The sequence below is a fragment of the Phalacrocorax aristotelis genome, chromosome 24 (assembly GCF_949628215.1).
Source record: "Phalacrocorax aristotelis chromosome 24, bGulAri2.1, whole genome shotgun sequence".
NCBI lineage: Eukaryota > Metazoa > Chordata > Aves > Suliformes > Phalacrocoracidae > Phalacrocorax > Phalacrocorax aristotelis.
In genome coordinates, this window is record NC_134299.1 from 6,818,268 (window position 1) to 6,843,988 (window position 25,721).

General features: G+C 52.5%; 1 protein-coding gene across 4 annotated transcripts; it reads right to left on the bottom strand.

The window, feature by feature from the left end:
• Positions 1-521: 521 nt before the first annotated feature.
• SLC4A5 (solute carrier family 4 member 5) lies at positions 522-25,707 on the bottom strand. Of its 4 annotated transcripts, XM_075074640.1 has the most exons (25): positions 25,516-25,579; positions 21,032-21,161; positions 18,389-18,549; positions 17,996-18,151; positions 16,312-16,407; positions 15,912-15,967; positions 13,869-14,026; positions 13,685-13,772; positions 13,376-13,530; positions 12,862-13,005; positions 12,498-12,672; positions 12,032-12,165; positions 11,645-11,916; positions 8,990-9,051; positions 8,355-8,555; positions 7,882-7,995; positions 7,056-7,217; positions 5,940-6,118; positions 5,762-5,834; positions 5,525-5,593; positions 5,093-5,266; positions 4,780-4,941; positions 4,181-4,262; positions 3,383-3,450; positions 2,765-2,853 (listed from the first exon to the last, which is right to left on the bottom strand). In XM_075074640.1, coding segments are annotated over exons 1-24 (3,039 nt in total). In that variant the 5' UTR covers positions 25,517-25,579; the 3' UTR covers positions 2,765-2,853; positions 3,383-3,415. The 4 variants fall into 4 exon arrangements, with proteins under 4 accessions (XP_074930744.1, XP_074930743.1, XP_074930742.1 ...); XM_075074643.1 differs by lacking the exon at positions 4,181-4,262 and having other exon boundaries at positions 522-2,853; positions 25,516-25,707; XM_075074642.1 differs by lacking the exons at positions 4,181-4,262; positions 25,516-25,579 and adding an exon at positions 21,738-21,773 and having other exon boundaries at positions 522-2,853.
• Between the last annotated feature and the right edge of the window lie 14 nt (positions 25,708-25,721).

Genomic DNA, 25,721 nt, shown 5'->3' on the forward strand with positions numbered 1-25,721 from the left:
CCCTACAGAGCAGTGTTAGGCCTGGCTTTTTACCTGAGTTTAGTTAAGATGCAATTGCTACACACCGCCCCAACTCAGCTTAGACTTAAGATGGTCTCTTACTTTTGTGCCTAAACAAAACCTTTTAAGCTTCCTGCCTATCGTCCCTAACTACATCGACATGACAGTATAAACTCAGTCCTCTAATGACTTTGCAAGCTCTAATTAGCCTTACCTGAGGCTGCGGTGCCTTGGGCAGGATGGGAAAACTTACAGGCAGTGGTGTTTGTGGGCAGCAAGGTCAGCCTTGGCCTCCTTCCTCCTCGTGTATTCCTTGGAAAGACTGATCCCACCTTTCTGGGGGCAGGAAAGGTTTGTTGTGACGCTGAAGGGCTGTTGCTGGCGGCACCTGGTGAGTCAGCACTAACCCCTCTGTCATGGTGCTCTCTGCTGGAGGGAGAGTGCTTGTAAAAACACTGAAGAAGGGGGAAGGAAAGCTGAGGCTCAGGGACTCTGCACCAGAAACACACTAAGAGCTGAGACTCATTGAAACAAGGTTTATTGGGTTGTATCACCGATAAATACAAAATGGCTAAAGTGGTACGGTAATGGAGGCGGCAAATCTGGGACGCTCCGCTGGTTTCATATACAAAAAGTATAAACCATGTGTGAACCTCACAAAATTGACAAATTTGGTCAAAACAGGCTGGATGCTAGAGTGGCTTCAGCTCTGCTCAACGAAACGTCTACCAGAGTCCACAAAGCCTTTCCAGGCGTGTTGGGTAGTAGAGCTGACATACCGGGTAAAGCAAATTAACCTGTTGGATTAAAACCATACGCCTACCTGTACCACGCTTCAGCTACCACACAGGAGATTGGTACAAAAACGCTACAAAACAAGACACAACGCGTTCAAGTTGAAATAGTTCTTAAATGTCAAGCTACGTGGCTCTCAAGCGCTTAGGTGGTGCCGGGAGTAATGCTGTGTTATTCGTCTCGCCACGTTTCCCCAGAAGGTGTACCTGAACCAGAAAAAAATTGCTATAAATAGGAAACTGCATCCAAGTCTTTCTGTTGGACTCGACTATTTACAGAGAACTGGGATCCGTCCCACGCAAAGGCTCAGACCAGTCGCAATATTTAACTGGTGATCCAGAAACCCTCGTACAAGCTCATATAAACATCAGGTAGGCTGTTTCTGCTCAGAGGAAGGGTTGGGGCTCTGTGAGGCTTGAAAAAGAGCAAAACCAAACAAAAAAAATCCATCTAGCAAAAAAAAAAAATTAGTAAAAGAAACAGATTTGAGAGGGTTGCTTCAGACCAGTGTTTCCGAACCGCAGCTGGGCTTAGCCCAGGGAAGGAAAAAAACCAAACCAAACCAAAAAACCCAAACCTTTAAAAGCCTCCTCCCTGCCCTGGCACTGCTGGGCAACAAAGGTGGTGAGAGCTGAGCAGAGCCAAACCGAGCTCAGTGCCCATGCTGGCTCCTAACCTGCTCCCTTCCCTTCCTTCCCCGGAGGACCCAAAGGCAGCGGCGGGTGGGAAGAGCCCTTTGCGGAGCCAAAATGCCAACGCCGACCAAGCGGGGAGCTGCGGGATGCGAGCCTGAAAGCACGGGTGGGCACGTGGCAGGGGACACGCTCTCCCTTCCCCGTTCCGAGCCACTCGCTATTAAACCATGCGTGAATAACCGGGGTCGAGGAGCTAAGGTGGGCACGAAGACCCTGCACAGGGGCTGGGCAGGCAGAGCAGGCTCCTCCAGCGAGATAACGGCTCGGACCAGTCTCGCTCCCACCCGGAGGGAGAGATAGGGCTGTTGCCACCCCCCCGGCCAGGGGTGGCCCTGGGAGAGCTGCAGGTGAGGACATGGCGAGTGACCCTTCCCCTTTCCTGGTAGTACCCGTGCCCCGCTGCCTGCTGAAACCATTCCCAGTTCCCTGCGGAAGCCAAGGCTCCAGGTCCTGCTCTGCTCTCCCGCCGCAGCCCGGCTGCTCTTGCCCTTAAACCAGAGCTGCTGCTCCTCCTTCCCTTCCTGGGGCGTCGCTCCAGGCCACCGGCTCCTTTACAACCCCGCCATGCCTCCTTGTCCCCTCCTACACACCGACCCCAGAGCGAGGAGAGCCGGGTCCCTCCCGCGTCCCCGCTGCCACACCGGGGATGCTGCACCGCAAGAAGGGACCCCCGCTGCCGTAGCTTGGACTGGCGTCCTCCTGCCAACACAAAGCCAGATGCACCAGCCCCTTCATGAAACAAGACCCCCCTGAGAGCTGCGTTGCTATTTCAGGGATCGGGGAGCAGGGACGTGTGCTCCCTCCTTCCTTCTCAGCTATGCCAACCTCCTCCCCACCCCAAAAACATCACCCCAGCACAGTCCCCTTCCCCATCAGCATCCCGGCTGCTCCCACAGCCCCGGCCGCCTTCAACTTCTCCAGCCCAGCAGCAGCTCCAGGGTGAGTGAAGGCCAAAATCACCAATTCCACGTTTTCAGCCCCGTTTTGCCGTCAGCGGCAATGCCTTTGCAGAAAGGGAGAAAATTAAACAACGTGTTTTAACTCGTGATGCTAAAAACTACTGGAGCAACGGACCCCTGGGGCCACCAGTCTCCTCTGTCTCACATAGAAAAATAAGCCCAATTTGCTTTATATATATATATGAATATATAAATATCTATATATATATATAAATCACAGAGGAAGTGCTGCGCGGGACTATAGCGTGGTCTCACTGCCCATGTCCCGAGGTGGTTTTTCGGTGTCGGTGTCCTCATAGTCTGACTCCATCTCTATCTTCACCTGGGGCACGGCGCAGATGGGGTTCCGGGAGTAGTTAAATGCGGGAGATGACGGGCATGAAATCTTCAGGTGAAGCGTAATACTGAGGAGGAGGAGGAGACAGGGAAGTGAGCATCCAGGCATGGCTACCCACACCCCAAAACCACCCCAGCACCCCCAGCAAAGGGCTCTGGATGATGCTACCACCAGTAAAAATCCATAAAAATATGATATTTTTGCCTTTAAGATAGACGATGCACAGAATTTACAGCTGCAAGTGGAGAATAATCCCAAGCTTTCAAGATTTAGCTGTACATCCCAACCCTAAAAAAATCCCTGTGGCTGTTACTCAGTGGCATTTTTATTGCCATAAACCATGTTGTGCCAGGCTCGGGATGCGTCATCCCACGTAGCCCCTGCTCCCAACAATCCCACAGCAAACGAAAGCACCCAAAGTACAGAGGGATGCTGAAAAAATATACTCAGATAGTTCAGAAATGCCCAAGGATGATGGCAACTAGCAATGCTCAGCTGGGAGAATCAGCCGGTGACCCCGAAAATATTCCCCATGGCAGGTGCTGGTCCTCTGGGGCTGGGGGAGCGGGTGGGGGAGGCCGTTCGGTGCCATTTACCTGCGATCCAGGTCTGAACCGTTCGGGGAGGAATCAGGACGCAAAGCTCCAGGTGGAGGACCTCTTTCCTGGGGGGACACGGAGGTGGAAGACTTCCCAGGTGAGGAAGGAGCCTCCCAAAAAACCACTCATCCCCACCCTCCAACCTGCTACCGGGTCCAGCATCCTTCGGAGGGTGGGAGGAGCAGAAAAGCTCCTGAGAAATGCCGATTTTTAGGGTGGTTAGAGAAAGGCCCCACCAAGCCCCTGCTAGCAGCAGCTTGAGGACAAAGTCAACTTATTACTGCATTAAAACTTGCTGGCGTCATGGTGCAACCTGGTGCCGACCTGGAATAAACTCACCCAGATTTCTTCTGAAATTTTTTTGGTCATGGCTGGCTTTGCACCAGCTCTAGTGTGATGTTTTATGCAGAAGGTTGAGCCAAAATGAACGCGTCCGCTTTTTCACAGCCAAGAAAAAGCACCGCAAGCTCTGCATCCCCTGCTTTTGGGGGCTCAAAACCTTCCCAAATATATATATATGTTTTAAGATCCCCATCAGCATCAGCTCAGGGGGGTAGTTCCAGGGGAGCCTTGGCTTCCCAGCCACCTGGAGTGCAGAATTATTAGCAACACCGAGCCTGCTGCATCCTCTCAAACCTGCTTTAAATACAGCAAATCCTCCTCCCTGCTTCGGCGGGGCGGATCCAGGCTGCGTCTTTTAGCGGGGTTAGTGCCATCGGTGGCCGAGCGGATCCCATTGCAGGGGGTTAGGAAGCGGTAGGGGATGCAAGAGAAGCTCCTGAGCTCTTTACTTACGGCTGAGGCAATGGGAACCCCCATTTTGGGGCTGCGATGGCAGGGGCTCCATGGGGATCTTAATGACTGAGGGAGGTGGGAACTGGGGAAGAAAGTGGGGAAATTCAGTGAAGGCAGCACCTGGGTGGGCTCCGAGACCACCTGGAGCACCCAAAGGGTCCCAAAACCTCCAGAGGTGGGTGCATGAGGAAGAGGAGTAGTCTTTGCCTTCCTCTTCCTAAATGAACTCTCAGCCCTTCTGCCCACAGAAGGGTCTGTAGCAGGAGGTTGCACGGGTTAATGATACTTTGCCACCATACGATGGGTGCTGTACCCTTAGCCATGGAATTTTGGCTCTTTTCTCTAAGGATTTAATTTTTGCCACAATTTTCCAGCTTTCTGGACACTTTGAGCATCCTCTGGAACCTCCAGCCAGCCCCTAAGCATCACTTAAGCCCCCTCAATCAGCCAGTCCTGTACAGACAGTGAAACCCCTCCATGAATCAAAGACCTTCATCCCAAACCCACCGAGCTGGAGGTTTCGGTGGGACCTTTCCCTCCCCAGCCAGTCTGAGATGCCCCTGCCGTCCATGGGAGCCCCCGACCCACCCTGCACCCACCTCCTCATCGCTGCTGCTATCTCCTTTATTGCCTTTCTTCTTCTTCTTCTTGTCATCCTCCTTCTTCTTCTCTTTCTCGGGGATGATGTTGTCAATCCAGGCCAGGTCGTGTTGGGAGAAGACAAAATCCAGCAGCCGCCTCACCAGGATCAGGGCTAAAATCTAGGTGGCGAGAGATGCAAGAGCGGGATCTGCAGGAGCACCTCTCATCCCAAGACCAGGGGACCACCACGGGACCAAGCCAAAATGCCTTTAAATCTCAAAAAATATCTTCCAAATGAGGCTGCGGTAGCAGCTGGGGGGATAGCCTTACCATGACGGGGAAGATGATGGCAGCCACGGTGGATTTGAGGATCCAGAGGACGGCCAGGCAGACGATCTGCACCAGCGTGAAGAGGTGGATGCGGCGCAGCGGCACGTGCCGGAGGAAGACGTAGTCGGGTTGGTGCTTGGCTGGCATGAGGAAGAGCTTGCAGCGGTCCCAGAACTGCAGTGGGATGAAGGCCAGTGTTAGTCCTTGGCCCCATTCTCCAGGCTCGTGGGTTGCCAAGATAAACCCTCTTTTAGTCCCCAAAATTGGGCATCTGGGGCTTTTTGGTGTTTCTCAGAGGGTTTTGGATATCAGCTGTCCCGTGCAGCTGGAAATGTTGGATGCATGCAAATTTTGGGGTCAACATCCCCCTTTTTGCCCTGCTGTAGGACCCCTTCATGGCCATCAAGGAGGAAGAGGAGGAGAAGTGCTTACCTGGATGCCATTCAGCGACGCGACGCCCATGTACAGAAAGACTCCATACAGCACCGGCATCGGGATGTACTGGGGACACGGAAAAAATGCGGCGCTTACCCCAGGGAAGGCAGCAGCTCATTCCTGGGGTTGGGGACCAAGGCTGGGGGCCACGGAAGGGGGGAAATCCAACTTTTTCTTCCCAGGTCCCCAGATATCTGCAGGAGGGAGCAGGAATGGGGGAAGGGAGTGTTTTACCTTCAGGATAGGGGCCAGGAAGACGGAAATCCCTGTCAGCACAAAGACGATGATGCCCGTCACTCTTTGCTCCCTGGAAGGGTGAGAAAAGCAGGATGAGGCTGTGCTGGCTGGATACGCTGCTGCATCTGGATCCCCCACCCCACCCCGAGGATGAGTGCGGCCGAGCCTTCCTCACCTGACGCCCAGGAATTGGGGCTGCTCGCCCGGGGCGCTGGTCTCTGTCTCCATCTTCAAGCTGTCGATGTGGGCGATGGAGATGACGGTGGCCGCCACGTACCAGGGCAGCCCCATGAAGGAGCAGACGGCCATGAGGATGCCCACCCAGAACAGGTCCAGGTGGTAGCCCGCTGCTTTCTGCAACACAGCACCCAGGAGGGTCAGGGGAGGCAACACCACTCGTGAAGCTCTTCCTATATTCACCCCAGAGCCCAGCAAGGTGGTGTTTCTCCCAGGATGCACCCTGCAACCCCCCGATGCGCCCCCTGAAGCATCCCACATCACCCTGAGCACCCTGCATCACCTTGATGCATCCCACACAGCTGTGGTGCATCCCACATCACCCTGCTGCGCCCCACATTGCTATGGTGCACCCTGCATCAGCATGGTACACCCATCATTGCTGCGGTGCACTCCACATCGCTGCAGAGCACCCCATAGTGCCATAGTGTGCCCCGCAACACCACGGTGCACCCCACATCACCCTGAAGCACCCTGTATTGCTGTAGAGCACCCTGCATTGCCCTGGTGCACCCCACATCACCGCGGTGCACCCTGAAGCACCCTGTAAAGCTGCAGAGCACCCTGCATTGCCCTGGTGCACCCCACATCACCGCGGTGCACCCTGCATCATCCCACATCACCCTGAAGCACCCTGTATTGCTGCAGAGCACCCTGCATTGCCCTGGTGCACCCCACATCACCGCAGTGTACCCTGAAAGCACCCCACATTGCCACAGTGCACCCTGCATTGCTCTCATACTGCATCACCCTGATGCACCCCACATTGCCACGCTGCACCCTCCAGTGCTGCAGCGTACCCCGCCCCTCACCCTGCTGCACCGCACTACCTACAGCGCCGGCTGAATTTAACACCCCAGAGGCTTTGTCACCCCAAAAACACGGCTTGCAAAGGAAAGGGCGAGCCCCTGCTTTGCCCAGTGTGCCAGGCTGGGGCGACCCCTCCCCCGCCATGCCTTGCAGCAGCACCCAGTGTGCACCCCAAAAGCAGGCGCTCGCAGGCGGTACCCGACGCGACGCTGCGCCCCTGAGCATGGGACGAGTCCTGGCTCACCCGCAGCTTGTGCTCCTTCCTGTTGACGATGACGGCTGTGATCTGCTGGTCCATGAAGATGAGGATGGTGACAAGGAGGGCGGGCAGGGCGCTCGCCAGGTAAACCCACCACGGGTTCTTCCCAAAGGGAAACACGAACCACCCTCGGTCCACCCGGGTGGGCTGCGGGGGAAGAGAGGGGGTTTGGACACCACGGCTGAGCCTGGGCACGGGTCAGGAGGGGGGAGAATCCCAAGCGCTGACATTTCAGGAAGCCCCACAACACCCCATTTCCTCTGAGCATCATCCTACCCATCCCCGCATCCCACCACCACGCGTCGGTACCCGAACCACCCCCAGCATCCACATGCCTCAACCCCAGATTTTCCCTGGATGCTCATTGGGACTCCCCACGGCACCGACAGCGATACCCTGCATGGGGGGAAGAGACATTTTTGGCAACGCTTCCAGAAAGGGATTTTATTGCCTTTTTTTTTTACCTTAAAATCAGTAGGCACTTGGAGCTTTGGGGTGTTGAGTCCGAAAAGCACATCCAGCCCCACAAACATTAGTATGGACATAAAGATAGAGAAATCGCTAATAAGTTTACGCAGCTGCCGGAAGCGAGAAAAGAGGAAAAATGGAAAAGAAAAAAAAAAAACACAAACAAAAAAAGGAAGGAAGGAAAAAAAGTCACAGAATTAGAATATTCCCCCAGAAAAGACAAAGTAGCTTTTAAGAAGGTGCCCGGACACCGCAGGAGCCACAATTTTCCCCGAAAACTGGTGAGGAGCTGGAAAGAGAGTGCGGGTGGAGAAGTGAGGGGTCCCCTCTGGTGCGGCCGAACCTTGATGATACTGGGGATATGGAGCTTAGGGGTGTCCAGTCCGAAACAGGCATCCACTCCGCAGAAGAGGAGGATGGAGAAGACATTGGAAAAATCAGCAATGAAAGCCCTGACCTGGAGGCAAGATGGGGAGACGGGGGTGGAAAGGGTAATTAATGGATGGAGAGGTTTGCCTCTGCTTCGGCATCCTTCCCTGGGGCTTTCGCTCCGCTCACCCACGGGGAACCCGGGCGTCACCCACAAACTGCAGATTTCTTTTTCCCCTTTTGCATCGCAAGGTGATGGGTTATTCAGCATGCAGGAGCCAAATCAGCGGCTAAAAGCTCGGGGAGGATTCTCCTAATCGCTACCGACATCTCCTAGAAATACACATTTCTTTTCCTGGAGCTTTGTGCAGCCAGCAAAGAGACCGACAGCTCCCATTTTTCCTACCTTTTGTTAAAGAGGAGGGTAAACCCCGGCGCTTTCCTTACCTTGGTGGGGAAATAGCGACTGAACTTGAATTTTTTCAGGGTCAAGGTCATGGAGTATGTCCCGAAGAAGAGGATGAAGGACATAAGGGCCAGGTCGGGCACGAATTTACAGGATTTCCCCACTAAGCTGCCGCCGTATTTGAGACACTCCTTCTTACTCAGCTGGGTCCAGTCCAGAGCTGTTAGGTTAATAGCATTGTACTGGGGAGAAAACCCCCCCAAAAGCAAAATTAGCACTTTAAGTAACTGCAGCATGAAAGGAAAAGGGTATTTCTGGGCCAAAAAAGCAAAATTAACATTTTTAGCAATTACAACGTGCAAGGAAAGGGGTATTTCCTGGCCAAAAAAAAAAGAAAAATTAGTGTTTTAAAGAATTGCAGTGTGCAAGGAAAGGGGTATTTCCCAGGGCTGCGGCCACCCAGAGCCCTATAACCATGGGAAAACCCCAGAGCTGCTATTAATTTGGGCAAAAAGTAGGGATATGGTGCCACTGAGCCCAACTGTGAACCCAAGTAAACACAAATCCCACATTTCCCTCACTCCAAGCCAGCGCGCATTGCATCGTGATGCAAAAATCCCTGGCATTTGTCCTCTCTTGCCCCAAATTTCCCGTCGGGATGAGCAAACTCGCTTACCAGAGAAACGTTAGTGGTGTTTGGTGCCACTGGAGCTGAAGCATCGAATAAGGTCGCGTTGGCTGCGGGAAAGGAGTTTGTTATTGAGGTTTTTGGCTAATACCGAGGTTTTGGCATTAAAAGCAGCCGGGCTTCACCTGGAGAGGCATGGCTGAGCCCGGCCGGCGTAAAAGCAAACGCGGGGTCGAGCGCATCCTCCGAGAGCCGTGCGGGGATCGGCCTCCCGAGGGCGGACCAGGATTTGGGGAGAAACCCCCCATTTCTAACCCTGCAGCGACTTCTCCCTGATTAATCCCATGCGCCGGCAGAGAACACGGCTTCTCCTTCGGCGGCTGCTCCCTCCGGGGCTGGCGAGTGCCGGGGGGAGGTATTTTTAGGAGCTTCCTGGGGAAGCCAGTGGCAGCAGGGTCAAGCATCCCAACACCCATGTCTTACAACCACGGGTACTGAAAAAGCAGCCTGTTATTTTTGGAGAGGCGGCACCCAATCATGCCCAAATTACATTTTTTGGGGGGGCTTTGGGGGTGGTGTTGGGGTTTTTTCTAATATTTTAGGGGTGTTTTGGTGTCTCACTGGAAAAAGATATCCTTTCTAGCCCCCGGCACCTTCTCCTCCAGTGCAAAAAGCGGCTCCGCTCGGCTCTTCGGGCGATGCAGCTCCGCAGCTTCAGGAGCACCCACGTTCTTTCTGGGTGCCCCTAAGCAGGGTCCGGGACCGCTCTGCCCCCCCTCTTCCCTCCGGTCCATCCTCTTCCTGCGCCAAGCGGGAATTTCAGCTGCCCCGACCTGCCGCCTCCGTCCCCGGCACCGAGGATTAATGAAGGAGAAGCAATTGCTGGGTTAGAAGCAAAGACCTGGGCGCTGCCAAAACCGGGCTCCGGGAAATGGCGCTGGCAAACCCAGCATTAAAAACGTTAGTATTATTATTATTTTTTCTTCCATAACCTTTTATTTTTCCAGAAACCGGCCTTATTTGTAATTTCTACAACTTAAAGGGTAGCGTACCACTGGTGGTATTTTAAGAGAGGACCCTTAAGGGCTCTACAGAAACCCTTTTATCAGAGCAGAGAGAAAAGTAAAATACACGGGGGGGGGAAAAAATCACAACAAAACCCTCACGGCGGAAGAGTATCAAATATTAAAATAGTTTTAATATTTAGAAGGTGATACTCACTTGAGATTGAAATCAGCCCAAATTGATGTGTGCAGCAGAGACAAATATGGTACAAATCAGTTATAATAACCAAAATCAGAACTAATTAAAAAAAAAAAAAGATTAAAAAAAAAGGATGTAGGGGGGAATAAACAGAATTTCTCAATATCTAGAGGAATGGAAAATCCAGTGTGGACACCTCTGCCTCGGGTGCTCGGGGCAGCAAGGGCAAGGAATGGGGCTGGGTTGCAAAGAGGCTTAAGGTTTTTGGGGTGCAAATGCCTCTCAGCTGCCCGGGGTTTGCTTGGGATGGGGACTTGGAAAAGGGGGAGACATCGCTGGAGGCTAAAGGCTTCGCCTTCATCCTGCCTTAAGCCATGGTGGTGGGTGCTGCCGGGCAGATGCCGGCACACGTGGGTGGATGGAGGTGGTTGTGGTCCCGTTTGGGACGTTTCAGCTTCCCAGGGATTGCGCTGGGCATCAGGCTTTGCTTTCCTGCAGGTCAGATCTGGGAGGGTTTTGATTTGGAACGGATTGTGTCGTCCGCAGTTGCTCCCCACTGCACGAGGGGCTTTCAAAATCCAAAAGGATCAGGTCACTCAGCGGGCGGTCGATGAACAGATATCGAGGAAAAATACAAAATTATACCCAATAACTGTTATTTCCATCTCAGCAGGTAAGAGCTCTTCTTGCAATGACAAGATGTATTAGGAACACATTGCATGGCAGGTCTTGGATGCTTGTATTTCTGGGGAGACCTTCACCATCACAGCAATCTGCCTCCATTATCTGCAGCTGATGCTCCCCAAAATGGTTAGCATTCAGGCTTTTTAAATAAATTCAGCTCATATGAGAGCAGGCGGTCGCTGGCATTAGCCCAAACCGAAGATCTCCACTCCCTTCCAGGTGGCTGTGGGAGCATCTGAGCTGCACGATTCAGACTGGGAATCATCAGGTACATCTATCCAGGAGCAAAACCAGCGGATCCATTGAAAGACCATCTGCTCAGAGCCCGATGGCCTCTCCTTTTTGAAAAGGAGTAAGAAAAAGGAGAAAAAACAGTCCAAGGAGGTTTCCACACCCAACCGGGACATCCTGATGTGTCCCGGACACCAGAGGGGACAAAACCCCGCCAGAGTATTTCCTGGAGAATAAGTTTCCATTGGCAGCAGGCTGGAATTAATGATCTGAAATGTCTTTTTTCCCCATATTTCCCTTTCATCCATCCAGGTCTGGCTACTGAGGCTGAGGCCCCGGCTCTCCAGCACCATTTGCCGTGTCCTGGCAAGCGCCAACGTGCTCATCCGTGGTGGAAAAGGCTGTACATCCATCTTGCCCAAAATCACCCTCAGAGGAGGAGGACGAGGTCTCTCCACCCCACGCTGATTGGCTTGCTGCCTCCTTCCATGTCCTTGGCCAACGATCCAGTGGGATTTATCCATGTGGCCCCCCTCCCAGCCCCTTCATCTTCCCCATTCGGCGCCGAAAAAGATGTGTACTCACCTGGGTCGGGAGCGATGCACTCGCACTTGTACATGGTCACGTAGTCCGGCTTGAAGTCCGTATTGATGGGGTAGTACTTAAAAGCTCCGATCATCTTCTTAATGGCATCGTAGATGAAGATGAAGCTGATGAGGGTGGAGAAGCCTTCCTCCGTGAACCGGGTGATGTACTTTATAATGAAGCTGGCGTCGGTGGCCACCAGGATAAGGCACTGTACGGCAGAGTGCAAGCCGATCCAGAGGCGAAACTCCATGTAGTCGATGCCGTTGCCTCTGAAAGCGGGGACAAGGAGAGAGCAGCCCCGTGAGAGCACGCTGCGGGCTGGAGGCCAGCTCCCACCCCGGCACGGATGGGTCCCAGCTGCCCCTGGCATCGCCCAGCACCTACTTGCTGAAGTCGTAGAGCAGCTTCTCGAAGATGAGGATGGGGCCGGTGCTGCTGAGGATGATGAGCGGCTGCCCGGCGAAGAGGCAGAACATGGAGCCTGCCATTGCTGTGCCAAGGAAGCTCTCCATGACGCCCTGGTGATGGATCAAACCCAGTGTTATGGTGATGCTGTGCCACATAATATCCCCACAGACACCCTGGGTGGAGGTGGGAATTAAGGACCTCTGCTTGGACCCATACAGGATGGTTGGGACCACATCCCCTTGCTCCTGGCATTGCCACTGAGATGGGTTTTCCCATCCTGCAGGTATTTCAGGACTGCCAGTCCCACTTGGTAATGAATTTCCATCCCCAGCTTTAAAGCTTGGCATGGCACAAGGAAGGTTAAAACCCATCCCGTCCCATCCAATCCCATCCCTGCTTGATGTCCCCAAGCTAAAGTGACCCCCCCCTCCTTGGACTCAACCTGGTAGTTGTCTGTAGCGTCCCCAAGCAAGCCCCCGAACGTGATGGCATTGGTGATGCAGCCCAGGTAGATGAACAGGATGGCAGAGATGGACTGGATATGAAAGCCTTCATAGAAGTCGCTCGGGAACCAGGGCAGCTTCCTCTTGATATCCAAATAGAGGCCACCACAAAACCTGGGGACACACCACCAAGGACCAGATACATGTGCCTTCCACCAAAATAGACCCGGTGCGGTGCAAAAGGTTGTGCCCAGAAGGATTTCACCCCTCCTTGTCCCAGGAAGCCACAGGGGGAGCCAGCAGGAGCTGCTGATGGGTGCCGGCACTGTTAGAAGTTTTCTGAGTGGTGGTGTGTTTGCTCACCTGCCGGTCCACGTGAGCTCTTCCCCAATTTCATGAACTTCGGGCATCTCCCCATCGTCGCTGCCTCCTCCACCACCCCCAGCGCCTGCCCCACCAGCTGTGCCGTTCATCTGCCCCACTTCGTTCAGCGAGAAAACGGATTTCCTGCGGGAGAGAGTCACTGGCGTCAGCCACGGCACCTGCCCTGCTAGGACGGTCCTGATGCGGGGACCATGACCAAGGCCATGGTGTAGCTCTCTACCTGCACTAGAGCTTGGGGTTTGGGCCAAATTTGGAAAGATCAAGAGCTGTTTTTGCTCAGCCCAGGGGAATAATGCAGATTTTGCAGAGTAGAAATGGCTCTGAGCTGATCTGGGAGTGAAAACTGCTGAAAAAAGCAGCGTTTCTGGAAAATTTGCAGAGATTATTTCTAGGGATAAAGGCAAGCAAAGCTGCTGTCCTCCTCCAGCATCTCCAAAACAGAAGAGATGGGGATGGCCACAGGGCTGGGACCAGCCCCGCATCTCCCACCTACCTCTTCCCAGCCGAGGGCACTTTTTTGGGCGGCTCAATCCTAATGTTGGGGTCCCACTCGCCCGGTGGCAGGACGATGACTTCATCCAGAAACTCATCTATGCCGGCAATCAGGTCTTCTCTATCCCGGGCTTTGTAGGCAACATCGCTGAAGAGCTGGGGGTCAAGAGAGGAGAGGTGTCAGCTCGGGAACGGTGTCCAGCACGTACATGTCCCACATAGTTTTGGGTGGTAGGATGAAAATTGCTTTATTTTCCTCAGCTCTGAGCAAGGGGGTTCCCGGCGAGGGCCGGGTGTTGCACCTACTCACATCATCCACCATGAGGGTCGCGATGGCTCTGCCGATCTCGTTGTAGGATTTGGCTTTTCCCGCGGGACCAAGGAGAATAAAGAGGAACCTGGGAGGGGGAAGGCGCAGTGTTGGCAGCCTCGGACCACCGGCTTCTATGGCGTGAGACCACTCGGTGCTTCGGACTCGAAGGGATTGTGCTCACCTGGTGGGGACGGGCACCTCCGTCACCCCTCCCAGCATCGTTGCCTGGAGGAGCCGCACGAAAGCCACGAAAGGCTTCTCCAGGAACTCCACTTCTCCCACCAGCACATTGGAGGCCTCTGCGTCCTTGGGGATCTTCTTGATGAACTTGTTCTTCAACTGTTGGAAAGACGAGGGTGGGGAAGGGAGCGGTTGCCAAAATCTGGCTTTTCCCCCCCTTTTCCACACCCCGAATACAAAAGCTGAAGTCGCAGGCTCAAACCTCTCCATCTCTGATGGTCCCAGGGCTCCCAGAGGTGGGGTTCAAGAGCCATATCCAAGAATAAACAAGCCAGAATTCATAAAGCTGAATTTCTTCGTTACTCAAAACCATCACTAAGCCCAAGATTAACTTGAAACGACTCACTCGGGGCTCCCTAATATGACGTGCAAACCATGGGCGGTTTGCAAAGGTGCTTCGCTGCACTGGGGTCTACGGAAGGAAAACCCTGTGCAATCCCCCTGCAGAAAATCTGATCCAAAAAATATAGATTCCAGAGCAAGCCAGCACGCATTTTTGCAAGTCTATTTGCAGCCCTGGGCTGCTGAGACCCGATATAATGCAGAAACACCACTCGGCGCTGTGCACGAGGGAGGTGTTTGTAGCTCATTTTCCCCCAGTCTCATCCTCGGAGCAGGAACAAATAATGGAAGTAGGAAACCTCATTCATGGATTTATTCCCCGGGTCTCTTCTCCCCTGCAGCTCTTTCATTATTAGTCTAAAAGAGTTCAATACCCACCCAGGCAGGGTGTTATTATAATCTATATGCCAGCATGAGGGGAGGCATGTGAGCTGGGCAGCAAGCTCTCCCCTTTCTAATCTTTTAAACCCAAATGGAAAAAAATAATAATAATAAAGCAACTTCCCCAATGCAGCTTGGAATAAGCAAGAGCAGGAGTTAACAGTGACCACTAAGCTTCATGTAACACTTAAAAAGTCCCTTTGTAGTGGGCCTAATAGGGCGATTAAACCTAAATGCTTTGCATATTTTGGGATTAACCCTCCGAACCCCACTGCTGGAGGCTGATATTTGGGGTTCATTAGTGGGCAGTTGGCTTGATTTATTGCAGCTGTAATTCAGGAAGGTGTCCTGGAAACCTTCTGCCTCCCTGATATTGTGGCATCCCTGTCTCATGGCTCCCAGCAACACATGAATTTCCATCCTTTGCTTCCCCCGAAATCGCACCATCCCAGGTAAGCCTAGCAAGGGCATCCCTGGGGAAAAGCAAGCTGCCATCCCCTACTGTCCCTTACTTTTCCCTTAGGTTTATGCTGAGATCATGCACAAACAGAAACAAAGCAAAGCCCATATAATGCATCAACAGTTCCCAGCTAAAGAGCCTTGATATCGGGATGGGACCTCTAGCAAAAGACCGGCACAAAACCCTGCCGACCCATCGCATCGGCAAGCAGCGATCTGCCCCCCAACTGCCCGAGCGGCCTGACCTCCCTCCCAGCTCTCCTGGGCAAAACCAGGGGGAGAAAAGCCCCCGAGCTCAGCAGTAAGAAACCCATGTCCAACATGGTGGGAACGGAGGGAAAAACGGAACCCGCCTCTATTTACAGGCTGTTGTCTGGAGAGCTCTATCCGTGTTTGCAGACCCAAGTGCTTGGATGGGATTTACCCCCTGTGACCTGCCTTACCCAGCCAAGCAAAAGCTTTTTTAGGAACCCTGCACTCTTCCAAGCACCTTTCCTTTCCTACCTAAAGTTTTTAAGGAATTTTTTCTCCACCCTAAGGATCTCAAGCTACATCGGCATCCTCGCATGTCCCTAATTCTGTGTTCAACTTGCAAGCACAGGTATTCTTTCTGGGCCAGCTTCCCCCATGAGTGAGCGGGGATCAATAAGTGTATTAATTTCCCTAATTAGGAATTTGTGTGGTTATTGACCGAGCAAAGCTGTGCAAGGCTCACGTGGACCTTAACAACACAGAGCCCCAGTGCGGGTGGTGTCGGAGATGCTTCCCACAGCATCACGCTAATGTTCTCAGGGACAATTACCTGGTCAGTGCTTGGCGTGTCCGAGATGTCGTTCATGCTTCGACTCTGCGCGTGACCTGATGGAGATAAGAGACATGGTGAGAAAACCGCCCGGTGATGCGCAGCCTGATTTCAGCCCCATGGGCAAGGAGAAAACGTGGTGGGAGGAGTTCACCACAAAGAAAAAAACATTATTTATTACAGCTGGGCTTGCAAAGCAGGTGCAATAAGATGAAAAGCCAAGACTAGGAGTTTTTCTGGTATCAGTCACCCTGTGGTCGCGCAAACCACATCTCATTTATGGCTGTGGTGGGATCCCCTTGCAATTGCACTCGCCCACTCTCATACTGCAATTCGATTTTCTTTTCGCCCTGCTTCTGTCAGGACCGTTTCCGCCTCCCCGCCGCCCTCCCCGGCTTACGTAGGCGGCCGTAGCTGGCGCTCTGACGCATCCGCAGGTCCTCGGTGGAGCGGTGGAAGGCGGCGCCGGCGGCCGGGCTCCGGACGGGGCTGCGGGCTGGGGATAAGGAGCCATTAGAGGAGATGCAGGTGCCATGGGGAAACGTTGGGTGATGCTGAAGGCAAGAGCCCAGCCTGAAAATTGGCTGCCCAGCACAAGCGTGACCCTTCCAGCACTGATACACCGGTAATTTGTTTTTCTCTCCTACTCTCATTTGCACCTTTATCCCACCCATAGCAGCTTTGCCATTAGCAAAGAATAAACTGCCTTAACCCAAGTCTCGCAGCTGCAGAGGCTCTGCGCAAGGAGCCTGCACCGCCCCACGCCCCCCCAATGCTCTCCAGAGGCTGTAAATGGATTCAGAAGTGCAACTTTTGTTACCTGGGAAGACCCAACACTTCATTTGACTTTTTAATCTCATAATTCTCCAGAGAAACCTACACCTGAAATTTGCTGTGAACTTCACGCTTCAAAATAGTTACGTTGGCCACCACCAAGTTTCACGTGAACTTTTCTCCTCCCTAAACTGGTGACGAGTCCCATTTTTCATCTCAGGTGTTTAAACTGAACTACTTAGCTCTAAAGACTTTCCTTTTCCCCCGTGCATTTTCTCTGTTAAGCCCAGCGTCTTCTCAGAAAACCTCCTGAATTCCCGAAACTGTGTTTTCCTTGGGGTAAACACATCTGGACCGGCTTTGTTGAGCTGCTCTGCCTCTCTCTGAAACACCAGCTGCAACCACAGCATCTATCCTCTTTTTTGTTGTTGTTGTTAAACCCACTAAAAATAACAACGAAATTCCCACTGGGCATGACCCTATTTTCAATGCAATGGAAGCATTTATTCCAATATCACGGAGTTGTCTTTGGCACAAGTAATGCAAGGACCCCTCTGCTCCTGCCAATGACCATCTTTTCCTTGGTGTCCCTCTCTGCAAACTCAAAGTGATGCCATCGTCTCAGCAAGGAACTAGAAACACAAAAGACGCCCCTATTTTACATATGTAGAGGGAATAACGCAACATTTCCAAGTTGTGCTCCATTTTGAGAGCTTCTGGGCAAATGTAAGCTCAAATATCTAGCCCTCCAACATGGACGATGGCTGCTTTGAAACCTGGGGATGCCCAGGGGGTGGGAATATTGCTTATTGACGGCCTCTTCCATGTGCACTTTGAGTGTGGGCGCTGCTGTTTCTGTCTACCCGGGGAGCAGCTGGAGCCCAGCAAATCCCAGGCTCCACCAAATGACCTCTGTTTAAACCTAAGTAAATAATCTAGCATGAAAACAAACAAATCCCCTTTTATAATGGCTCAAAAATAGGCAGGTTCAACTGCGGAGCAGACTGGATTTGTCTGTAGGGTGCTCTGCCAGAAAGCCCCTTGGCCAAGCGACCGCCAACGCCGTTGTCCATCACAGAATGACGTTGCCCGTCTCAGCAGACATCCTCTTGCCTTGCAGCTCCCAGTGACGCCCCACCCTTAAAGCCACCAGTGACAGAGCTTTTGGACTCTTTCTCAATGCAGTAAATACTTGGATGCCCCACATGGTTGGGTTTCCCCCTTTTCTTCTCCTGAGACCTTCCTCCGCAGCCTCACTCACCAAAGACTCGAGGATGCAACCGGGAGCAGGTTGGACCCCAAGGACTCACTTGTGTTGGAGGAGACGGACTTTCCGATATCAGCCAAGGAGCGGTGGATTGGCTTCTTGGTTTGGTGACGGTGCTTCCTGAGGAGCACATAGCTTATCTTCTCCCGCAGCTCTGGCTTGAGCAGACCGTCCTCGATCTGTTTCTCAATGACATCGTCTGCAAGTGCCAAACGAGGGAGGTGCATGGGTTACCGCGCTCCAAACCCTCCCAGAAAGCTCAAGAGGACAACACTTACTGAACCAAGTTGATGGCTCTCAACTCCTGTCTTTGCTAATTCCCATGCAAGTTGGTTTATATTTGCACGTAGCAAGCAAATGCATTTAAATCTGTTCCCAGAAATTTCGGACATGGGTAAAAATCCATCTGAAACCACTGGTACCCGGCAGCTCCTACCTATAATTTGGGGCAAAGAGTAGCCATCTAAGTCCAGGAGCACTGTTCCTGTCTGTAGACACGTCCGCAGCTCAAAGAGGCTGTGCAAAGACAACGTGGATACGTGGGGCTTGCTCCACCTCTCCCCACCTTCCTCCACCTTTTCTTCAAACTTTATCCACCTGCAACGACAGCGGCAGCCGTGAAAACGGGCGTGGAGTGGGGCTGGAGTACGAGAAGAGAATAAGAGAACTGCTTTTCCTGTGGTGCTTCCTTCCTGCAGGGGGCTTTGAAAGCCTGAGTTAATTCATTCTGCAAAGCTTTCGCTTGTCGTTCAGGGTGGGAATGGAGAAATCAAGTGCTGCCTGCACGGTTGAAGAGCAGAGCAGACCCTCTCGGCTCCACCACTGAACTCAACGCTGCAGATTTCACCCTCCTCAAATTGCTCCTCAAGATTTGGGAGGTTTTTCCATGGAGCTGACCTTGCCTTAGCCAGGATCTGCACCCACATGGCCCAGCTGTGCACGCAGCAAAGCAAAAACCCAGGGCGTTGCAAATGTCTTTTTCATTCCTTAACAACGCTCAGACTTCAACCTGGGCGCTTCATTCCCACGGTGGGAGGCAGGAAGGTTTGCAAGCCCATGGCAATCAGCCCTTCCACCTCCCTTCCTTAATTTTACAAACCAAAAACTTCAGAGCAAATCTGAGAACGGTGACTCATTTCTCCCCGGGAACGGGGCTCCAGCTCCGGGGAGGGCAGGCAGCTCTCGGCAAGACGTCGGTTTGGGGAAGAAAGCTGCTTTTCCTTTACAGGTTTGCAGGCTCCATGGATTATCCTTCGCAGGGCTTAACCTTACAACTTTTAACTGGTACAACTGGGATTTGGGCTCCTGCCACAGCAGAGGGCACAGATGGAAAGGGTGTAGGTGGAAAACGGTTTCTGCAAATACCTGATGGCTCCCGAACGCTGCAAGGGAAGGGATTGGATCGGCTGCAGGGACATGCACTAAAATGCTGCTGCAAAGACAAAACGCTGTGCGTCTCTCTTAAAAAAGCCTCAAAATATTATCTGGGAGTGCCAGGAACGGTCTGTGCTGGGGACAAAACTGCAGAGGACCCCAAAATATAAAATTTGGCCCTAGCGCCCATCACTCCAAAACTCCCCACCCTGATTTCTTTGCAGACACCCCTTCTCCAGCCCTTCAAACAACACTGCTTTTATTGAGAGGAAATTCAAGCTTCCCGCCATAGCACCCGCTAAGCCACGTCGGCGCTTGCCCAAAGCCGATTAGGTCGCTTTTCGTTTCTTTTTTACCCTGTTTTCCTGCCAAAAGTGGGTTAGCATGCACACGGGGCGGCAGCCTGGGGCGGCGTGCAGGACTCGAGGCACGTTTCCAGCGGCACCTTTGCCCCAGGACCGGCATCCCGTGATGCTTTCGCCAAGGCTACAGCAAAACCCCATCTCCCTGCTGCGCTCGGCTTCTTTATTTCCATTTACTTCCATTTATTGTGGATTTAGCTGCAGGTAGTGCTGCTCCCACCAAGGAGCTGCTCTCCTGCAGCTAAAGAGGCTGAACCCCTCCTTGCTGGAGAGCGGAAATCCGGGACTTGAGAAACCTCCGTCCTCCCAGGGGAAATTTGGAAACCTGCATCTCAAGCCTCCCTGATGAAAATCCCAAAGCAATTGCTGATTTTTTCCCTTCTGAGCTTTTTGGGGAGCGGGGAGGGATGAGTAGTTACAGACCTATGCAAAACTGGGGGGGCCGAATAAAGATTTTAGCAACAGCATCCCTGCGCCGCTGCGTTTTGAGCTGGGATGGCAACCAGGAGGATGCTTAAGAGCTTTCCAAATTTTTGATGATGCCAATAACCAGCCCAAGAGATGGGATGAGCACCTGCTGGGCTGGATCCTGCTCATCCCTCGGGCAAACCTCTGCACCCGGACAAGGAAATCCCGTGTGTGCTACTGAAAGGAAAGGGCTTGGGATGATCATCCCTGACCCAGCCCCCCAGAAAACCTCCCAGCCCTACTAGCCCTTACACAGCTGAGGCTGGGAAGATAAAATCTCACTTGGATTTGAGCTTTTTCCCTTGGATAAACTCCTAATTCAATAAAGCAAATACCACTTACAACTCTTCTAATGCTTTTATTAAAGATGTAGTGGGTGGGTTGTTACTATTATTGCTTGAGAGGTAAGAGAAGTTTAACTCTTGGCCTGGCCAGCAGAAGCGTGGGGGGCAAAAAAGACTTGGGAAAATGTTCTTTATGTCACCAGTTCCCATTTCCCAGCTTTCTGCTCTAATTCTCCAGTTTCCCACCATGGTACTCTCTTTTTTCACATCCCCTCCAGCCCTTTCTGCAGGGCTTTGCTCTCATGCTGCAACTGGAAATGGGAAAAGCCCAGGTCTGTGGTTGACCCAACCTGGGGAGACACAGAAGATGGGAAATCTTCCTCTCTTCCTCCTCCTCCTCCTCGGCAGGCTGCAGCTGCCGTGCAAAGACCCGCAAAATGCCGTGCTTTCTGCATTTCCCTGATTAGGGCATGGCTTTTTTAACCTCATTAAAAATGATGCTCATTCCCTGAACCTGCTTCCACCCAGGGATATTTAGGGGTGGATCTTTACCCGGCATATTTTCAACCCAAGCATCTTCCCCGCCCTCACCTGGCCGACTCTTTCCACTCCATCTCTTCACCGTCGTGCTGCAGCGTGTCCATCTCTGTGAAGAGCGTGGGGTTGGGAGGCTCATCCTCTTCCCCCAGGATGTAGCGGAGGCGTTCGGCAGCCGGTGACACTGCCAGTGGGGGAAAAAGGAGGTTTACCATCAGCAGGAGATGGGATGATCCTGCACTATTCCACAACGGAAAGCCCATGGGGGGGTTAAAGAGGGACCTGTAGGGCTATTTGGGATCCTGGGGTAAAAAAAGGAGGCTTTGTGGAAAACATTTTAGGTGAGAGACATTGAGGAGTGGGGAAGATCTGTGTAATCCTGTCCCAAAATCCCCGTGCAAAGAGATATGGGGTGCTGGCGTCTAGGATGAGCGGAGGCTGCGTAGCAGCCAGGAGGGGAATATATGGGTCCAGGCTGGGAACTGAGGAATGTGGCCCTATAAAAATACAATCAAATTCCCCTTCCAGCAGCATTATGCCTGCTCTTTCCATGGTGTATCCCACATTTTCCCTACCACGGAGCCTGTTTTTGCCAGGTGGGAGCCGCCCACCACCAGCAACCAAAGCCCCATCCTTATGGTGCCTGGCACACGTTTTCCCGCTGGATCCCTGGGGCAAACGTGTGTCATTTGAGGGGAATAATACAAATTTACCACTTCTGCGGGAAAAAAAATCCAGCTTCTTGCTGCAAATAACCCACCAGGCTGGGGAGGGCAGCTATTTCCTCCTGCTCCCTGTGGTGTGTTTCAGGAAGGGGAGCGGCAACACGTCACCTGCCTGCAAACCTCCTGACTGATGGGGAAAGGGTTTTTCGTCTTGGGTGCATTCCTTGTGGCCATGGGAGGGTGACCGACCTGCCCTCTCCTCTCAGAAAAAAACAGCCAGGCTGGGTTTTCTCTTAACCCCCTCCATCTTCACGTGCTTTTCTAGCAAAGCCTCATAATTTGGGTTGCAGGGAGGAATCAAACCCCTGGGTATGGACACGAGCGTGGCACGGATGGGACTGCTCCCCAGTTGCCCTGGTATTCAAACAAGAGGGTTAAGATCAGCCCTACACCAGCCTCTGTGGAAATGGTGTATTTTTAATAAAATCTTGGGTCTTAGCTCTCTCCTAATACAGCGGGAATTAATGCAGCTCAGGAAATGTCTTTGTTAGCAGAATCCTCTTCTCAAACCTGGGAATAAGAAAGTCTGGTAACAGGGTACCCAAAAAAGCAGGTAAATAAATTGCCATGTGCAAGCAGAGGAAAAACCAGAACTATTGCCCTGTCCTGCCACCAAAGCAGACAAAACCCAAGTCGCGGCGGCTGTGAAAGAATAGGATGTCCCTTGCGTTCTAGGCTGAGCCTGCTTAACCGCTTAAGCGCTTTAAGCCCCACCGCCAGGACTAAAGCCCTGTTGTCAAGTCCTTCCACTTCCATAAGCTTCATTATTATGATTATTAATATTCCTGTTAATTTTAGAGCTGGGCTACACGCCTGGAGGGCTCCAGGCTCTTTGAGCCCAAAGCCCTGTTCACGTAAGAGGGGATGAAATCAGTGCGATACTGGCAACCTCCCTCGGCCTCACACTCTCTGCTTTGCTCTGAAACCTTACATTTCCTGCAAAGCCCCAAACTGACTGTAAATGCAGCGATCTGGATGGTGGCAAAGGGAGTTTGCCGGAAATGCCTGTCTTGGGCAGGATCTCTGGATGCATTTGTAAAAAAAGGGGAATTTACAGTTTTGCAGGAAGGGGTGCGGAGGGGTTAGAGCTTTGCAGATCCTTGACTTGGTGGTTGCTGTTCCCACTCTGCCCAAATTCTGCCCCCGTGTTCTTAAGAATGGGTCCCTCCTGCTGCGACCTGCTGGAGGGTCCCCCCGGTGACTCATTTAGGGGTGTCAGGGCTGTGACACACTTCAGCCACTGGAAATCACAAAACATAAAGGAAATCTTGCACATAAAGAGCTTTTTTTGGAGTGTTTTTAGCTTTTGATCCCCATTCTCTCCCACTTTAAGGAATAAACCCATCTCTCAACGCACAACGTGTGCTTCCTGGCGGTGGCCGCCTCCTCTCCCTGCCGCTCGCTGACCCGAACAAAGAGCACGTTGCTAAACCAACAGTGCTGGGGCTTTGTGGCACAGCCAAAATTCACAGGGTTTATTCACCTGGAGGACCCTTTTGTGCCTGGGAAAGCACCCAGCCTGGCATCTGGGTTTTTTTCCTCCTGGAAATTTGATCCAGCACCTAAATTGATCGCGGGAAGCAGCAGGCTACTCGCTTGGGAGGATACACTGAACAGCAGCATCTACGGCTTGGCACCTCCGAGGAACGCAAGAGTAAAACTGCTGCAGCGACAATGGCCAAAACCTACAAAGCCACCCCAAAACGGGCACCTATTTCATGCAAGACACAGCTCAACAGGTGCCCAGGGCAGATCCGGACCTCCCCGAACCAGCTTTTGTGACGGGAAAACACTCGCAGCTGCATTTCCTGCTTTACACCCGTCAAACCTCCACCGTGATTTCCGCGGACCCAAATCGAGGCCACGGCTGCAGAACTAGCTCAGCATTAACGCTGGTGACTTTGGTGATTTTATGCACACAAGTGCCTACGCTTCCGTGGGTAGCTGGACGGGACACACCGGCTGCACTGATTTGAGGTGTACAGAGCACTTCGTACCCCAGCATTGATCCAGCAGTGAAGCCTCACCTAGCGACGCTTTTCCAAACCAAAAAGCCCGCTCTGACTTTTAGGTACAATCAAAAAGGTGATAAAACGGGGGATGGGGGAGCGTGGTGCAGCCTGGGGGTTGCAATCCGGCTGGGCAGCAGGACTAAGCCTTATTTAAGGCTCCGGCACATTAACCATCTGCTGTCGTGGTCCTTCTGAGTACACGACAGCCTTTCCCTGGGGTTTCATGGCCCAGAAGGGTCCTCTCCCCCCAAAAAAATGAGGAGACTGGGGTGCACATCCCATGGGATTAGATGCTCTATTCCTGTTCCAGAACCCCCCAGGTCTGGGATACTTTTCTCCTTCCAGATATAATCTTTTCTATATCATCTTTACCAGTGGAGGCTGACACAGTTCCCCCCACCCCACCCTTATATTTCTGGGGTGAGCTTTGGAGTTCAGCACCCTGAGAAAGAGCACACCCACTCAGGCTCCCAGGTTGCTTTTACAAGGGAAAAGCAAAGCCAAAAAAATTTTAAAATGGAGCTTTTCTTCCCCTCCCGCTCCCCCCACCGCAGACGCCAAAAAGCGATGGAAATAACCTACCTGGAATTGTTTCCATTTTTTCCCCCATTTCTTCCCAGCTAAACCAAACTTCCACTGCACGGTACAAAAAAAAAAAAACCCAAACCTCCAAACTTTGTCCTTTATCCACTCAGGCTTGTTAAACTCCCAAGGCTTAAGGAGCAGATTATAGAGAATATAAAGCACTTTCCTCTCCCTTCAGCTCTCATGACGGGAAGTTACCAAATCAAACGGGACGCGAGTAGGAGAGGTGAGCGCTTTAGGTGGCGGCAGGATGGAGTGAGTGAGAAAGGGGAGGGAGGGAGAGGTGGGAGGGCAGAAATCAAAGGTTTGGGGTTATTTTGCGGAGGGTTTTTGTTTCTGACCTGGAGCAAGGTAGGAAAACCCCCTCCAAGCTCAGGGCAGAGATTTTTTCCAGGGAAAAACCACCCAAATGAGGGAGATTTCCTGGGGGGAAGCAGGGCTGCTGTAGAGTTGAGGCTTTTTGGGGTGTTTTTTCTCCATAAAATGACATTTCCCTGCCAAAAGCAGCCCAGTGTTATACCCCGGCGGCATTTACCGCCTGCGGAATGGAGGGGACGTGGTCCCACTTGCGCTGCCACCGAAGGCATATGAAGGAGCTGCAAGCAAAGCCCGCTGCAAATAAAAAACCTCTCCCCACACAAAAAAAAAACCTGGAAAACTTTCCCCTCTGTAGGGAAAAGCAAAGCTGAGCCCCTGCCCGCTCTGCTGAGCCGTGACGTGGTCTGCTCGACATAAACCCAAATGCAAATTTCTGGAGGGGGTGTGTGTGTGGAAACAAACAAACAAAATCCCAAACCACAAGATCGACAGCTACTTTGCTGTGCAAAATGTTAATCTTTGCCGAGGAGATTTAACGAGACCAGGCAAAGCCCTGGGCAAAAGCCTGTTGGGAGCAAGGTGTGATGCCTGGAGGATGTCTGCACCCCTGGGACCCCGCTGTACCCCAGTTTCCTCATTAGCAATCTCCCAATGGCAAAGACAGCCTCTTTTTAGCCCACCCATCACCTAAGCAGCCTCAAATCCCATTTCACACCCTGCACCCAGCTCTCAGAGACATCCACAGGGAAAAATAAACCTGGGAAGGGTCAGGAAAAGCAGTGCCAAATGCAAAAGCCGGACCAAGCGATGTGGCTACGCACATGGGGGAGTTTAATTCTGGATTAAATGATTCTGCAAAACCCCTCCTGCTTTTTCAGGAAGCCCAAGGGCGACTCACTGGTCCTGCTGGCGTTGTCGTTGCCGCTCTCGTAGCAGCCGTGGCCACCGTCGTCGGTGTCGGAGCGATCCTGGCGCTCATAGTGCCGCTCGCTCTCGCTCGTCCTGTCCCGGCTGGAGGCAGATCTTCGCCGACGCCGTTTCCTCCGGTAGCCCCGGGGCACCGGCACCCCGATGTAGATGGAGTGGTAATCTAGCAGCAGAGGG

What these genes read in the sequence shown, in the direction of transcription:
- SLC4A5 (XM_075074643.1), bottom strand. An exon ending in GTGCATCGCTCCCGACCCAG is followed by an intron (nt 9,052 to 11,644) that starts GTGAGTACACAT and finishes CCTTTCCCGCAG; the next exon opens with CCAACGCGACCTTATTCGAT. An exon ending in ACACCACTAACGTTTCTCTG is followed by an intron (nt 8,556 to 8,989) that starts GTAAGCGAGTTT and finishes TTTTCTCCCCAG; the next exon opens with TACAATGCTATTAACCTAAC.